General features: G+C 40.1%; 1 protein-coding gene across 2 annotated transcripts in view; it reads left to right on the forward strand.

Moving 5' to 3' along the window:
• Positions 1-18,576, forward strand: part of negr1 (neuronal growth regulator 1) — a 133,509-nt gene that overhangs the window by 81,042 nt on the left and 33,891 nt on the right. For both annotated transcript variants that reach the window (XM_034147792.1, XM_034147793.1), the window contains exons 5-6: positions 9,006-9,126; positions 11,623-11,771. In XM_034147792.1, the coding sequence (XP_034003683.1) occupies positions 9,006-9,126; positions 11,623-11,771 (270 nt within the window). The remainder of the gene's footprint in view (positions 1-9,005; positions 9,127-11,622; positions 11,772-18,576) is intronic.

Here is an 18,576-nt window from a genome sequence, read left to right on the forward strand (position 1 = left end):
TCTGAGACATGGGTTCAAGGATGAAAAGTGCTTTGACAACTGGGAGTGTCTTTATGCTGCAGAACAAAGGAGATATTCACAGTGATTGATAAGGCTTGTCATAGCTGGACGCCGTATTTTAAAGCGAGACAGCAGGGTTATGTGGGTTTAGCTTCCAAACTGAGGGAATTGATTAGGAAGACTTTTGCTGTCAGACAAAGTCACCACAGAGTGAGCACCGGAGCGATACTCTGGATGGGAGTGGGCTGTAGTCAAGTGTTAAGCCCTCTGCCGGAGTTATCTGAGGCTGACAGAGCTCCAGAGCTGTTCCTGTCGCTGACCGGACCTCGTCCTTTATGATTGAGCAGAATTGTCCAGATATCTTTTGACTCCTTCAATAAGTCCAAATGGTATGTTATATATTGGCTTTGAAAGGGGTTATAATGTCTGTTTAATATGATTTTCTATATAACCCTGTTGCTATAGCAGTGATTTGGTAGTTGAAAAATGTCTAAAGGAGGTCACTGTGTGGGGTATAAACTCTAACATGACTTCTGCCTTCTGGACTGAAAAATGGTTCCGTATCTCACCGAGTCTTTAGAAACACTTCACGTGCCTTTCTTTGAAATGCTATGTGATATAATAAATACAATTTCGACAGTTGACTTGGATTAAAAAAAAGCAGCAGCGGGATTTCAAGGACATTATCTAAATAATGGGTTTTAAAAGGCAGAGAATCTTAAACCATAATGTAGCATTTTACTTATAATCATAAAAGATGGAAATTCTTTACATGTTTAAGTACATATACAAAGTCTTTCTGACACCTTTGTATTCTAAATAGGTCTGCAGTCATTAGATTATCAGCCTAAGTGTAAAAGCCAGAGCTCCCTCCCACTAAATTGATAAATGTTTCATAATTCTTGACGTCCTGTTTGAGCTATAGCCAACATGTAACTCGATAGTCAGACTTTTCTGTCCTCACAAGCACCTCACACATGAAAGGTCCTGTGTTTTATTGCTGCTGTTTAGCATTCCAAGTGCTGCGCAACTATGAGACCTGCATAAACAAAACACATCGCTGACATTAAGCTGCACAAAGCACCTTTAGTTGTCAAGACCTTCAAATGGCTCCGAGAGGTAGCTGTTTGAAAAATCGTAACTTTAATATGTCATAGCTTTAAATAGTGTTTAATCTTTCTTTTTAATGGCTTTGCTTGTGAAAGTTTACTCGCATCTCCCATTTGGAGACGTGCGACAATTGCTCATTTACAAAGAAAAGGGGCAGAATAGATACATTTAAGTTGTCCACTGGAGCGGCTGATATGGCCACAGCAGGCGGAGCTGGATCCAGCTGGTGGCCACTCTTCACTGCCTCCTCTCCACCGGTGCAGTCCTCCCTCTGTGAAGAAAAGGGAGAAGCATTTGGACCATATCCCAATCCACTGTATCATTCATGCTTTACTGTCACACATTAAGCTATATTCACCCAGTGCCCAGGAGCGGGGGGTATTGATGAGGGCTCAATATGCCAAAAACTGAATTAAGATAAAGATGTGAGCTGACACAGAAACTCAAACAAGAGAGGATAATTACATAGCAAGAAGCAAGTAATGAACGTTATTAAAAGCAAACTACACTGTATGGGCACATGTTCATACAGATGTTTTACTCAGCTGACAACATCAGCCACTGAACTTCATAAAGGTTCTCCTGGGAGAATCTGCAGGTGTCAGTTTTACTCTCTTGTCAATCAACTACTAGAAATGTGCCAGTTGGAAGATTTTTAAATAAATACTCTTTTTTGGAAATAACCAAACAGAATGATGACAGAAAAAAGGACTTTAGGTCTCTTCTTGTCATACAGTTCTTCCAGTTTCATTGGAGGTTGCTTAATTAGGTAAGAGGCTTTAGTAGTGTACTGTCACTGAACCCATCAGTATGAGCTTTGGTCCTCTCAGAGTATCATTCTTGCTAATAGCAGTTCAATTAAATCAAGTCATAAACATCAATCAGCCATGCCTGCACTATTTCTCTTTTATCGTTCTAATGAGCGAGCGTGTGACACCGACATTTCATGGGTTAACAGTCTAATTAAATACATGTCCAAACAATTTCTCTCTGCTTTCAAAACAAATTGTTTTTTTTAAAGCTAAGAGTATAGTTGACCTCTGCAGGCTAATTACAGATTAAGGCCACTAATTAAAATAAGCAAACCAAAGTAATGAAAACAAAATTAAGCTCTAGCATTTTTAGAGTTGTAATAACACCAGGCAGTCCATAACACTAAGCCTGCGTAGACAACCAGCCTGCCATTTGGCTTTCTATGATACGATGATTGAGAGGCAGAAGGTTTCAGGCATTGTCATTGTGCACCCTTTTCTACGTGCTAAGTCCAGCACATGTAACCTTTGTTGGAATTTTACAAAGGCTTAAAAGACTGGCATGCCTTTGTCTCTTGTCTTTATACTTCTGGTGATGAATGGATGACGCCTGCATACTAAAACATGGCGGTCATCCAGAGAGTGATATTAGAATCAGATTGGCTCAAAAGCCCTGCTTGACTAAAGGATATTTCAGGAGTGATTTTACCTGAAGAAATCTGATCTCTGACCTACTTTTTCAAATTTACATATTCATCTTCGCTGCAGGTGGGTGCCATTATTGGCTGGAACTCTCACTGCACAGTGTGACACAAAGGCATACATATCACATCGAGGTGTCTAAGTCAGAGGGATGAATGAGAAGGAAACAACCGTGGAAAACCTCCGCCTGAGATAAAAAGCCACTGTTTGATTAATTAATGAAGCCAGCTTATTGTAGAATGAAGGTGTCCATTACCAACTACATACACATAGAACAATAATGAAAACCTGTTTCTTTTTCAAGCTGGGAAATCAAAGATGTCTGACCTTGCTTTGTAGTTGAGGCGGAGAGAGCTGTCGGCTCTCACTTCTTATTAGATGAGTGACACTACAGAGGTTGAGCATCATGTTGCAAGATGGGTTTTGACAGTTTGCACAAACTTTAGTTACACATGGAAGGTACGTAGACAACCAACTGTCTTGTTTTGCTACATTTCATTTGCTCGTCACTGTTTTAGGTGCTTTATCTATAGCCGTCTGGAACCATGGCAGATGTTCAGATCGTCTCTCCATCTCTCCAAGTAATAATCACAAAGCTGCCGCAAGTCAATTTGCTGGAAATAAATGTGTAAAGAAGACAGTCGATGCCATGTTAGCACCACAGATGTTTGAATTATTGATGCAGAGCAGGAAGATCCTGGCTTTTACTAGATATTTGTCTCTCCTCTAATTTATGTTTATGCAAATTGTTTTTTATATGAAGCCACTGATTATGTAACCGCCACATTTCTGAGAAAGTTAGAGCAGAATATTTACGGCATTGTCTTTGCACCCATTTTGAAGTTTAATTGGGTACCTCTTGACACACTATTTTTTACTTTTTTTCTGTGTGCTTTCATGCTGTTTGCTGAGAGTCTGTATGAACTCATCCATTCCTTTCTCGGTGTAAAGTTCAGGTCTAGTACTGCGCTGGCGTCTCTCCCTCTTCAACATCACTTGTTTCTCTTCATGGCAAGGTTGCACTTGCTTTTCCGAGTGAAGCGATGCCCTGTATGCTTTTAAGTTTGCCAGCCATTTATACGCCTCCTTCCTCTTCCAGCAGCCTGCAGCTGTGAATCCAGCTCACATATTGACCATAGCGTGTTTATAAAAAGAAGAGCACCTCACCTTCTCTTCTGCTAGCTGTAATTGGCCAACAAAACTGTGATCATTTTTAATTAATTATGAGCATGCACATTAGACGTGCTTTAAGCAATTACAGCCAGTGCTGATGGAGTTCTGGACATAATTGAAATGCAGGGGCATACTGTGAATACTTCAAATTCTTTACAACACCTTGTCTTTTGTTTGCTCCACCCGTGCCTTTCCCTTGAAAGCACCCGGGCCTGTTTTGAATTCAATCCCTGCCCGGTTAGATACTCCCCCTACATGCCCCTCGCACGCCCCTGACAGAGTTGTTCAGGGGAGTCACGGCCATCTCTGATAAATAAGAGGTGTACTCGTGGCCAGGAGATACATCTTCATGACCCCCTGTATTAGAATTATTACAGTATGTCAAGTCATGATAAGAAAGTAAACAACTATTAGTGGGGTGTGAGAATGTGTGTACAGCATTAGCATTTCTTATTGAGATTCATTGTGTAATATAACATTTGCATAGCTGTACACAGCATTTACATGTATGTCCTTCATATTGTGTGTGTTTGCGTGAGTGTGTGTACGTCTTCTTCAGTGCTGGGTGGATTGCACTGGTGGATCAAAGGTACGATAAATGTTCATTGTAGTTAAATGAAAACTAGTATTAGAGTATTTAAACATTAGACACAGAGTCTCGGTTGAACATTTGTCGACAGTTTGCGGTATCCATTGAAATACTGTGGCTTACAATTCAAAAGAGAAGGCTTCCTAGAATTGGATTCTGATCCAACCCTAAGTAGAGTTAAAGCCAGTACCCTCGAGCTGTTTGGATGTAAATCCATCCCTCTACATCTCTCCAAAGCTCTCGTCTTGATTGCTATTTGGATTCCTTGCTGCATGCGGGGCCTGAATAAGTGAGCATAATCTTGATCTTCTGCAGAATAAATGTTCTTGCTAGTACTGTTTAAAACAGCAACTTCATATTTTAGCTTGGTCTGCAATTTCTTTGTTACTAGTCATAACAAACAACATACTTTTAACATCACAGTCACAAATGTTATGTGTTTTTACTCAGGTAGGGGTGACTGACTAAAACTTCCTGTAGTGGGAATAATAATTCAATGTGTCCTGGTTGTGGTGGGGTCCTCCACCAGCAACCCCATCATTTAATATGTGAATTAAGTAAGATAGGTGGGGATTTGGGTACCTTGAACCATTTAGAGTTTGAGACAGACAATATATTGAATCCCTGGTGCTGTCAAACCTCACAGTCCTGCACACTAAGCCGGTTATTTATATGCCTTGCATTGTTTAAAAAGAAGGAACACAATGTTCCCTAGCTTTCCTGAATAGAAATCTTAATTAATTAATAAATCTTGGCAGCAAAACCATTCCTTACTGACAAAAAAAAACAGGACAATGAAGCCCACAGATGGCAGTGGGGAACAGTGTCTCTGTGTGTAAGCTGATAAGTCATGCACTGATGAGTCCATTTCTTAATTGCAATGAAAACTCATTTTCAAATCTGGCTGAAGAGGTAGGGTTATTAATTGATCTTTTAATTAAAAAGCCTGCGTTCTCTGGGTTCTCTTGGCAAACAATAGTTTCTAGCTAAATAAATCATGTTCAGTCTTGAATCGCAGCAATTAATCATTAATAGTCACAGGAGGATTACTTAATGCAGGCGACCTGGTGAGGCCCTGTACATTAAGGTGCGATGCTCTCTGAACACACCCTGTCCATTAATATTAGATGGAGAGAAGGTTAACCCTTGTATTCAACATTAACATGCTTGTGTTCATGCGTGTCATAGAGATGTACAACTGGAGACATCGTCTTTGTTCTGATGTCAAGCCCAGCATTATACAAATGTAATAGAAGTCTGTTTGTGATCGACCCACAACCGGCCATTTGTCACCCGGCAGGGCCTTACAGCACCCATTTTTCCAACATGCCTGTGCTATTTCTGGAGCAAACCCCTTACCCCATCTGGTGGAGTTGCCATGACTCCAGGCATGATTTACAGCACCACCACAGCATGCTTTAGACACTAAATTACCTGGATTATTGGGCCCTCATGATTTCTAGTGCACTACTTTGCATTACCCCCTCCAAATTCTGATGGTATATTGTACGATATATGATGATATAGGACATGCCAGCATTTTGAAATTGAAATTATTGGATTGGACCGGATTTTATGGCTGTGATCTGTCTTAACAGACCCCGGCCAGGATTTAAATTGGAAAGACTTGATATTATTGATATGCATATAAAAGCACAGCTTTTTGGACCACCTACAACATTATGGGTACAGTAGGTACTTTTCTCAATTTCATTGTCTTGCAAAAGTTATATACTTGAGTTATGAGACGAACAATTACTTTTGCCCAAACAACAATTTTAGTCATTTGAAGCATAGAAGCTCTCTTCCTGTCAACTTTTATAAAATGTGCCGAGACGATTATACATGAACTGTAAACCAGTACCGACATTGGTCTATTTTGGTCAAGAAACCAGGGTTTATATTCAAAGTTACTTCTCCTTATTCACACCACTAAGAAATATGGCATATACTGTTTATACTGTTTGTGCTATTTTAAGATATTTATAACAAATTATTTCTTAATTACTTTGTTGTTTAAACGTTTGATGCTTGCCAGGATTTTAGCCAACTTTTAATGAAGGACGGTAATCCATGTTTTTTTTGGCAAATAGCTGATCCAATTGGTAATAAATAAAGGGAAAACATAAAAATGCTCCAAGTTCGAAAAAAGAAATACAACTATTCAAATATATCAAAGGAACACATTTGGACAGTTTCCCAGTGTTGTATTCAGTCCTCAATTTTAACATAAAAGACACTGGCTCCCTGAGTGAGTTTTCAAGTATTGACACACCTGCCTGGCCAACATGTCCGCTGTCCTAGCTACTGTTCGGCCGACAGCCAGGTCACCCTGGTGCTTTCAGAGATTCAACATAATCAATGGCCCCGCACAATGACACCAATGGAGGATTACAGGGATTCTTTAAGCCTGTCTGTCGGCATACTGCATTGATTTTGTCATACTTGTTATTGGCTTATATTTCTGTGCTGTGGAGTACAGTTACAATTGTCTACCCTTGTTCCTTTACTTTCCTTTAAATATTGTACAGCTCTTCTTTAGTGCTCTTTTAATGCAAACATTGTGAGTTTGTCACATGCACCATTTTGCTCTAGCTTGTTGTTGCTCTTCTGCAAAGATGCTGATGGGACTAGTCATTTTTAAGTTGGTTGTCTTTATAGCAATCTGTAACATGTGCGAGATTTAGCCGGAAAATAGTTGATGCTTTGAGATTGGGTAGTTTGAAGTAACAGGGGCACACACACACACACGCACGCACGCACGCACGCACGCACGCACGCACGCACACACACACACACGCACACGCACACGCACACGCACACGCACACACAGCCAGCTCAGACATCCCGTCAAGGTCTACTAATGCCCCCCAGCATGGCGCCATCCAACATTTCATACAATGATATATGAACAGTAAAAGCTCTAGCATAGCTCATCCCCTGAATCACTGTCTGAATGCCTTCTGATTATTCAGCCCAGTCGCAGAAGAAAGGAAATAACTGTATACTTACTACACATAAGCAAGGACAGAAAATCAACATACACTAGTCATACGAATGTGCTCATTAGGATACAGGAGAAGGTTGGCGGAAGGTCATCCATCATCACAGAGCGCAATGTCGCCTCAGTGCGCCTTTCAGACATGATCATACGCCACATGTACAAATGCTCACATGTGTCTGTTTCACCTCGCACAGATCTGTTGGATCCCACCTCATCTATCAATGCAGATTTTCTCCGGTTGGCACTATGTCTATCTCACAACAACAAACATATAGGCCATATATAAGCATGTGGCTACTTACATGTAACTGAATTGCACAATACTTTTTTTATTAAGTAGGAATAGACATGTTGATTATATTAATTTCTCACTGTATGCCGTTTTGGGAGTGTGATGCCAGTTAGTACTTAAAGGTGTGTCCCAATATGCTGCCCATATTGAGGTTGTCCAGAATATTTTCATATGCAATTGGAATGTTTGCAGGCAGGGGCCATGCTCCCACACTGGACAAAGGCAGAGATCTCAGGCTGACAGGTTACTCTTAAAAAGGCTCATTGTCAGGAATTTAAATAGTCCACATCTCACTCTCAGACATGGCTGGGCAATTTACAGCTAGCTGCAGAACTGACCCTGGAAGTTCCAGTTTTTTCCTGTATCATTGGCTTTTAATCAGAGTCTGTGTGAATGACACAAAGTAATTTAGCCGGTATTGTATGTCAAATGACTGTGCATCTGATTGTTTAGAGCAGTTTTATTATTTGTCAGGCTGGTGAGAGTCAAGCCAAGTTTACACAATAAACAATGTCAGATTGAAGCATGTGCATCATTATGATTGGTTCTCCTTTTGATTAATGGAGAAGCAGGAAGCCAGTCATAACGTTTCCAGCGGGCATGGACCCCTGTATGCATTCAGTCAGTTCAGTGAGGAACAGTGCTACTGACTGCAAGCACAGCTTTCCTCCATCTTTCAAAGAGGGTCATTTTGTGTTTGTTTGAATCATACCAACAATGGCCAATTGTTATAATTATAACAAGTTTAACATTTGTATTCCTATTATGTGACGGGAAAGGAATGGAAAAAGTGCTTTTTTTTGTTTTTTGTTCAAGCTCATGCAGCAGAATGCCATTGTTGTAAGTCTATATAACCTCAATGAATTAATATGATTTTTTTAAAGGCTGTCTTACTATAAGCAGAGTAAATATTTGAAGTACAAAAGAACGGGTATGCGTTAGAAAAACGTCTATAAGCAAAGCTGCCTTCATGACACTGGCAAAGAGATTTACAACACATTTCAGCACATGAAAGGAGACTCATTTTGTATTCACAGAACCTGCCTGTGCCATTGAGTCTTTGAACTTCCATTAAGCCATTTATCACCATGCAGTGCAATTCATTTCTTTTTCTAACATTGGGGACGGATGCCCTCTTCCCTCCCCAACTCCGCCTCTGTAGACTCCGAGTGTTGAATTTACACTTTATAATGTGTGTGCAGCGATCAAGAATTTGAAGGTTGTCCTTCTCAAGTTCAACAACCCTCCATCATCAGGGCTTCCTGTTTTATTAGGACCAATACCTTTCCCTTTAGATTGCATTCATGCTGGTGATACCACACATAACTGTTTTGACTGGAACTGTATGTTTGACCCAGAAACTTTTCTGTTGGTCTCCTCAAGTTGCTCCTACTATCCATGAGATGAAAAGCCATGGAGTTGGTCTGGGACGCACGGCTCTGCTGAGGTGCGAGGCAGCTGCTATCCCCCCTCCAACATTCGAGTGGTACAAGGGTGAAAAAAGGTGAGCCCAGTTTGATTGTATTAACTGTCTAAATAAAGTGTGTTGTTGACATCCCCAAATGTCCACTAGATGTGGCTGCGTCATTTTACTGTTGCATGACATCATACTGTAGCTCATCATGGCTGAAGAGTTTCTGAAGTGAGCCGGGCGTATAAATTATTTTCTGAAAAAAGTACAGAAAACATTATTAACAGATGGTTATAACTATTGTGAAATATAAGTCATAAAGTCAGCATTTATTTGCATTTAAAAGTGAACTACATTGGCAAGAGGTTGTCACTAGACATTTGGGGCTATTCCACCTGTATGACTATGGATACTCTACAATTGGTTAATTATGTGATATGAAGTGTTTAAGGTAATTTTAGCTCAAGTATGAAATGGGTTTAGTAAGTGTGCCACACATGATCTAATACTTACAGTTAATAAATCCTTGAAAAGCCTAAAATGTTAATTGTACTTCTTGTGAACTATTCCTACAGTAATTCAATAAAAACCACAAAGCCTCTTTCGGAAGTAAATGTAAAATAAACAAATACAAAATTAAAATGTTATTACTGAGGTTCTCAAGGTGTGTTATGATAAACCATTTGAATAAAAATCTGCGGATTTTAGACTGTATGAGGTCATACTTCTTTGTCGAAAAGTAAGCGTAGTAGTGCGATTAGAAAGTTTGGGTTTGAATTTGTTTGTTTTTTCCCAGAGACAATGCATTTGTTTGATGTGCCATTTGTCCATCCTCCAGGGAGAGCCAACACAAATGTCCCTGCAAGAGTCATTTGTGCTTTGTCCTCACCTTGCATCTTAATAAAACGTTTGCTGGCAAGCGGCTTAAATCATTTGCAGCATATACATCAATCAGCCTAGAATCAACGTCAGTTCTTGAATTTGAAAACCAAATTACCCCCATTACCCATCATTTACCCACTCCTGGTGAGCACAATTTCAATCATCAGCTCACACTGTGCTAATTGTAATTATGGGTTGGATTCAATTTATTCAAATTGCTAAGGAGGCAAGTTGGCATGATTCTAGTCTTTACTTAATTCAAGGACTCGTTCTTTTTGTGACTTCTTATATGGCTAAATGGTGATTTCTTCATTTACTCCACAGCACAGAAAGGACTTTAGTAGAAGGACTTCAGCGCAGAACATTTGTGGCGTCTGTACGACATTACCACTGACTTTCAATACTATGTTTCCCATTTACTGTGCATGGGAAAGGCCATTTCATACAGTATTTAGGCTGTCTGGATGAAGCCATACTATCAGTATATTGCTGCTGCTAGCCTATCTCTGTCGGAAATAGAGTGACAGTTTTGACAACCAAGTCTTTCTCTTGATGTGTGACGGAAATCACTCTTGAATAGAAGTGGTTGAGTGTGTTATTGTGCGCGGGTAGGGGGTGTTTCGTTCACTTTGACAAAGGGGAGCATTGACTAGTTTGATGTTAAAATAGTGGAAAGGCGAGACCCCCGCTAAGATTATCAGTGAACGTTCAGCTTACATTGGAGGAGATCACCGTGGGAGGGGAAACAACAGATTTGCAGATATTTACTGGACATAAGGTCACACACAGTGTTTCCAATCACAGTCCTCTCAGAGCAACTCCAGCCAAGCTAAAGATCACAGGGGGCCACAGCAAGGCCAACAGAGAACATATTTTACTCTGGAGGTTTTTATGATTTATCATTTCAAAGGTGATACTGTAGCAGTAAAACCAACCACACCAATGAAATCAAACCCGTTCATCTTTGATAAACTCACTATCAGGATGTGGATTACTTTTATAGCGGGCATTCACATTTCTACAAGCTGCTAAAGATCTACATGATGACCAAACAAAAAAATTGAACATTTGTCAATGTTAAGGCACAGATGAATAGAAGACAATGAGATGCAGAGTGGAGAAAAAAATATTTGGGCGATAACTCTTATGTATGAGATTTTAGCCTTTGAGACCTGCGGGAATGCCGGCCAACATTACTGTCTTTGAGAGGCTGTCATTCATTTTTTAATCTAAAGTTAAGATCATTATATCATTTGAGTCGTGATATTACATTGAGTCTCAGATGGTTAATTTAGTTTAAGCTTAAGTAATTCAATATCAAACCGATTAGACATCAATCATTGCCCCTACATTTGTTTTCCCATCCTGCCTCTCAGGGCTTCCATCCTAATGCCAAGCACAACTGGAATAGGATTTATTGCACTCCTTCTGCACCTGCAACACAACAATGAACAACATGTCAAGTGGCACCCAGCTGGTTCAACTCTGGGTCATTTCTCTCCCCTCTCAGTCCTTCAAAGCGTCTCTCTAAGGCAGACGTGACAGTCCAAGGGATAAATAGATCTGTTGAAGAGGATGATGAAGTACTGCGCAATCTGAAGATCCACTAAAGGACGACAAACATTTGTACCGTCCTTGACACAAGGCGCACCCCCAACTGACTCATTGTGTGTGACTTAATTTCTTGCGATTGTGTTCTGTTTTCAGGATTAACAAGGGTCAAGGCATCGACATCAAGAATCTCAGCTCCAGATCAATCCTCACAGTGACCAACATGACAGAGGATCGTTACGGGAACTACACATGTGTCGCCACCAACAAGCTAGGGACGGCTAATGCCAGTGTGCCTCTCATTCGTAAGTTGTCATTCTATCTGCTTGTAGCTAACTGGTGTGGTGGAGAGTGAGAGGGCTGACAGGTTGTGTGGATGTCAGCGGGGGTTTGTGTGCTCAGGAGTGTTTTCATTTTGCCACAGCATTCTTTATATAGGAAGAAAAGCTAACATTAAACCCAGTGCTGCAACTGGGGGCTCACATGTCACCAGTGGAAATGGTTTATTTGTCATCAGCTTTGTGAATGTTGATTGCCTATTATTGCTGCAAAGTCTGTGTGTGTGGGTGTTGTTGTGTGTCTGCTTTAAAGTCTACATCTGCATGTGTACTGGACAAAAACACCACCTATAAAAAGCAAATGTAGCTTTGAGGTAACAGCATCACAATTACAAAGGAAGATACACGGGTCAGCCGTGCTAAGTTGAATGCCAAGTAGCGGTATGACTCAGACTTTTAAGAGGTCTGAGAGTCAGGCCTTTCACAGTTTTCAAGACGCCATGAGGCTCTGACTAATAACCGAAGAGGCCAAATAATCAGAGGCCAAACTGGTGGTGCATCAGCAATAGACTGCGGATATTTAACACGATTATAGAAGGATTCTTTATAAATTCAGTTACTGAAAAGTAGATGATTTGCTAAGCGACCTGAAGCATAGACAAAAGCTTTCCCAAAACAGGTGCAGACAAAAAACAGCAGCTTATCATGGCATGAACCCAGCTTCATTCTTCAGGCAGCAGCAACTACTACAACATTTTACCCTTCGGGTGAGGGCTTGTGGGCTTGATATGTATTGAGTCATGTGGCTGTCAACTCTCCACCCAGGCCAACATTAGAGGAGGCATTACAACTACAGGGCAATGGGAATTGGTCATTGTGGAAAAAAAAGCGGAGATAAACAAAGAAATTGTATCAAATCATCTGTGACAAAGCTCTAGCAAAGAATAGCAAAGGATATTAACAAAGTAGTAATTATCGGATCAATTATTCAGATAACCCTTATAGGAAAGCCAACACATACAGTAAAGGCAGATGCCATTGTATGACGAGATCCTGATTGAGCACTGGGACAGGTGATGTGGTGTATTGAAACCTCCTTTCAATCGTCTTAGATAGCTTTGAGTTTGAAAAGCCTCTGAAAAGTAATACACTCTAGATTTGAATGAAAACAAGGCTATTAGTCTATTAAAAGACTAACTGGTGATTTTAATGTCTGAATGAAGTTCTTGATTTCCTTAATAGGCCCATTATTTCAGAGATGATCAAAAATCTAAAAAGATAAAAGCACCTTTGAAATTCCCCAAGCCTTATTCCCATTGTCGTGCTTAAAAGCTAGGGTCTGTCAACAGGTCAATCAACAGAGAAGACTACAAAGCTGTTTGGATTCCTGGTGCACAAACAGGGTTACATTTTCCTCTATTTCAAAAGAGGGAAATCCTCTTCACTCATTTTGAACACATTCTAAGGTCTATAGTCCACAGCAGCTCCCCTGAGCGTGTGCTCATCTTTAAATCTCTATGGGAAGTGGCTTTTAACTTAGTTCTCGAAGAATGTTACAAAATCCATCTACACACATCCGCAAACTTGTACTTGCACTCAAGTATTTCTAGGACCACACTGTTTGGCATTTCAGCTATTTTGTCCACCTGCTTTATCTGCCAACCTGCAAAAGTGGAGGGTGAGCATATGTTCTTCCTTAACGTTTGAGGGTTAGTATGGTTGAACAATTCCATTAAATGTAGTCAGTATGAAATATGAACAGGTGAATTAAATGATTCACCAGTTTGCGCTGCACCCTCTGATGATAACGTTGTCCCTAGCAGGCCAGCGATTCAGAATATGAAAAATATATTTCTGTAGAGTTGGCAATTGTCAAAGGAGAACTCCACTCTCCTGTTTGTGTATGCACAAAGAACATCAAAGGCTTGTCTGAGATCCTCAAATGGATGATCTTAATGTGACACTAGCAGGGCCTCAAAGGCAGAAGCGGCAAAGCAGCCCTCAGAATAGTCAGAGGAGGCAGCTTCCTGTGCTGCCACCCCCAACTTCTCTCTCCTTCATTCCCTCTCTTTATCTCTTTGTCTGTCTCTATTGTGGCATCGTCTCTCTGATTCTCTTAGCTCACTCTCTTACTCTTTGTCCTCCCCCCCCTTGTCTCTCATTCTTCCTCTCTATCATCCTCTTTCTTGCACACACACAGCATCACTAGTCTCTTCCGTTCTCTCTCATGATCTCCACTTATAGAAGACAAGCCAATTCTGCTGTCGCTCTTAATGAGAAATGGCATGCAATCGCCACAGTGCTCTCACCGGTACATTGACGCAAATAACAAAACCCAGAGGTTAGATTTCACCACCGGTGACTTTGGATTGCTATTTTAGAACCAGTCGATAGCTATTGATGAGCGAGATGGGAAAGGGGAAAAGGGCATGCATATTTGATAGAGCATCATACATCGAGGTGAATGTTGAGTGCGAACACAATGTGGGTGGTTTGTGGTGAAGTAATTGAGTATTTATGTATGCGTAATAGTTTATTTGGATGTTTTTATTATATAACAAGGTTTGATTACTGTGCATGAATTGGTCTAGTGAGGTCAACCCAATTCAAATAGCCTTCTTAAAATACATCCACTAGGTAAAAAGATTAAATATCAACCGAAATACAAAGCACTAGGGTTATTTTCAAGATTCTGAAGTTTAAATGTGCTTATCCTTCAGCAGTGTAAATCATGTTTTTTCTAACCTGACATAGCCACTTTAAATCAGTCTGGGAAAAGGCTTGCCATTATCTCTGATGAGATTAACTGTTACCCTGGAAAGGCCTCTCTCAGGGAGAGAAAACTCCACTGCCTTCCGTCCAAAGCAGCCACTGGAAGACAGCATGTTTCTGTTTCAAGGGAAACACAATTTGCATCCTGGCTTTGTGCATAGGTTGACATGGTAGGTTCTGGCTTATTTCTGCATTCTTGACGGCTATAATGTCACTGTGTGCGGATGTGCTGGTTTGGATTCTGCCAGTTGTGTTGAAACCAAGTGGGTTTCTGTGCTGCTTATCCATTAGTCAGGGTTTGTGATCTCTTTCAGCTAAGTACCACTTTAAGCTGTGTATTTAAAGTGGTGGTAAAACACAAACTGAATTCTTCGGAGCAGAACAAAAGCATACATCCTCTTTGTCACTACTTGTTGAAGAAGTACTCTGTGTTTGTGTTTGCAAAAAGGTTTTCATTTCTGATTTCTTTTTGAATAACACAATACACAATATAATCATTGAATGAACAAATAATAAAGCAGAAAAGAGCACTTCTGAACAGCTGTTTAGTAACAAAGATGGAATGAGCAGGAAAATAAGCTTGAATGATTGCATACAAATAATCAGAAATCACTTGGGAAGATGTTCTGCCTCTATATATTTTTGCAGATTAAATATTGTATTTAATTCATCACAACTGAACCAGAGATTTCACAGGTCTGATTCCTGCTGTGATTTATTTTCAGTAAGTTAGATTCAATAACAAGACGCAGGTTTTTTTCTCTCAATAGCCTAACTGTAACAACAGAAAAGTAATCTCAATTAATGAGGTTTCAGATTTCGGAGAAAATCATAGCTTAATCGTTTTTTGTCGGTCTGTATTAGCAGTTGTACAAAACCAAAGCAGTAAAGTTAAACAAAAGTGGGATAAACCAGCTGCAGTATGATATGCTGATGTGTTTGTTAATTTACTTATTGAGTTATTCGACATTGCACATTAAAGTTATTGCCATGAAGAAGCCACAGCTTGCCCAAATGAGTTAGTTTTGTGGGCAGATGTTACAGTCAGCATGTATTTGATTATGAACCAGTTTTGCTCACATGTCCAGAAGTGTATGTATCATAAAGTGCTTGCTTTGCAATTGTTTGTTTAGGAATTAGTGTACTATATAGCGTGTGCTTTTTATTCAAGTTTTCCTCAAACACATGCTCTTTTTGAGTTTGGATCATGGGGAAAGTTAAGGTTAAAGCAGCAGAAGATTAGAAACCTTCTGTTTTAACAGCCCAACCGGTTACAGATGGGAGCGGTAAAAAGCTTTGATTCAGCACACTGTGACGGCGATAATGTTTTATAATCTAGTCATTAATGAGAATAGCCTGTGTTACACGCATACAAAGTCAACATAATCTTTAGTTTATGATTGATGTTTTAAAATACTTAGTTATTTTCTTCTACAAATAAACAGACATACTACTGAGCTGGGCCCAGACTGTGTCTTTCATATATATCACCGTTAAATTCAAGGTTGTTGAGCATCATTTACCGCTGTTCTGAAGGTATGGCAGGAATGAGACTCTTTAAACCATTATGAGCATTGCTTTTCAATTCCATACAAACATGGTACATACTGTAGAGATGGCATATCTCTGTGCTCAATTTGTACAAAACTGACAGTATTTGTATTATCCTTTCAATTGGTATATAATACCACTGTATGGTTACACTATTTCCAATTATTTATACTTTCATACAAAGTCATATATTAAATGTTTGTATAGCCCTTGGACTTCAATGTAACGGTAATGCATGATGCACAAACTGGGGTTAATACGAAGTCATCCATAAGTCATGCCTCCGTGTTCCTTTAGAATACAAATAAATACTGTATAAAACTGTATAAAAAGTTTTTTTTTAATAAGAAGTTTCTGGAGCCCCTGTCTGTTCAAGAGAATACAGGGAAAAAAACATGTTATATACCTAAGCATCGTCCGGTTGTGTTTCTGACAGTCTCTCCTTGCACATGCACACTATCTAGAGACGGCACTCACACACACTTTATGATTTTAGCAGAGCAAACTGGCAATCCTTATTTCAACTTCCCATTTGATGTGCTAGATGGAAGTGAACTTCGATGAAAAGACTGAGGCCGTCGTTCACTCCAATTTTCCTCCAGCTTAATTGGTCAAGCTCTTATCCCCCAGCCCACCTCGGCTTAGTCCTGGAGGAGATTTTCTCCGCCTATACCTCTGCCTTCATTTCCTCCTTTCTCCTCTCCCCTCCTCCCCTCCCCAACCGGTAATCGGAAGAGACTGATGGGGGAGAAAAATAGTTACTCTCTCTCTCTCTGACACTGCACAGCCTCCCTCAGGCAAGAGAGACAATGCTGGCTAGTTGGTTAATGAACGTCATGTTCGTTTGTCACGCTTATCAATCACCCCATGTGTACGTGTCATTTCTCCTCATCTGCCATTGTTGTTGATGATGTTGTTTGTTCTCGAACCGTGTGATTGTATCTGAGTCATGGAGCAGAGATGCAGGAAAATGGGAGCAAAAGGTGATACCTGAAATGTTGGTGTGTGATTGCAGCCTGTAATGCAGGGAAATAATACTGGAGCCATGTGGGGATTGGAAGGCATGTTTATGCAAGTTGTTTTTATCTTTTGTAAAGTACCTACCTCCTCTTCTCATTTGCCTAAATTGCTCATAAAACCAGCTGGATCCTGGCAGTATTCATCATTTTCTCTGATTGCATTTCAGTGTTTTAAAATGAACACAATGGATTATTTTGACATAGTTTTTAGGTGGTTTAATTTTCAAATAGTCACATATCAAAATGTGCTAAAAAATTGAACACGCTGGTGTTGCAGTGTCCTTTATTTCCCTCAAGAGCACCCTTACAGTGTTGTGCCATTTACCTATAATTTGAATGCCTGAATTTCCATATTTTGGCAATCAGAAAAGCCATTAACATTTTCCCGTTTCACTGCGATGAGGAAATGTTTGGTGCTGAAACAGAGTGTTCATCCTGCAGCCCAGCGGGCAATGGACTTTATACCCAGCCGACCTCGCAGACTCATGTTGGAGGCCAGATGCACTGCTAGGAATGCTCATCCTTGGATGACTGAGCCCAGTTGATGCTCACAGGATGATACACTCTCTGGACAGCATTAAAAAGGACATAGGATGAATAAGTAATTTTCTGGCTCACTAATTAACACAGTCTTTAACACGGACTGTTCCATCATCACTGAGGGCTCTGTGAGGAAAATGTGAAATAGTATAGCTAAAGACTTTACACAAGGAATGTGTCCCTGCATGAAGAATAACTCGATAATGCACTCAAATGGAGCAGTGAAGATGAATTTGAATTTCTTTGGATCATCCTCTTCCTTCTTATTTAGGTAATAACTAAGACTTCTACTTCACTTTAGCACAAAATGTAGCCATTGGTCGGAGGAGGTTTGATAGTATTAGGATCAATATTATTGACTCAGCATGTAATTACTCAGGCGTTTGTTTTTGGCATACATACTGGAAATGTGCAACACATTCAGCCACTTTGCTGAATACTTCTTTTGGGTTTTTGTCTTGATCTGGTCTTATTAAATTGCTATCTTGTCTTTCTACTGAAAACTATACTTGAACCCATCTCATCTTAAGGACGAACCGCTTATATACTGTACTGTAGCTGTTTGAGTCGTCACATTGCAGCTTTAGCATTAACTCCTCATTATGCTTTTGATAAGATAACCGAGCGGGGCCCCACATGAACATTGATTCCTACAAATCATGTTCTTTAAATCTCTTGCATTATCCCGTCTAAAGAGAACAAAGAGAATAGCAATCCATGAAATGAAATAGCTGTGAAAACTAATGTGTTTTATCTTGCAAGTGAGCAGGCAGTGCAAGGTCGACTGCCATATACACTGCGTGAAATGATGCGTTGCTCTGCTGAATTAGAGAAAGAGCCTTAGTCAGTGTGGTGGAGCTATGAGGGAGAGATTGCATGTCAAAAGATGTTCCACAGTAACGGACGAGTCTCTGAGAGCTCATGAAATGATTCACTGGTGAGTCCATGCT

The sequence above is a fragment of the Trematomus bernacchii genome, unplaced genomic scaffold, assembly GCF_902827165.1.
Source record: "Trematomus bernacchii unplaced genomic scaffold, fTreBer1.1, whole genome shotgun sequence".
Classification (NCBI taxonomy): Eukaryota; Metazoa; Chordata; class Actinopteri; order Perciformes; family Nototheniidae; genus Trematomus; species Trematomus bernacchii.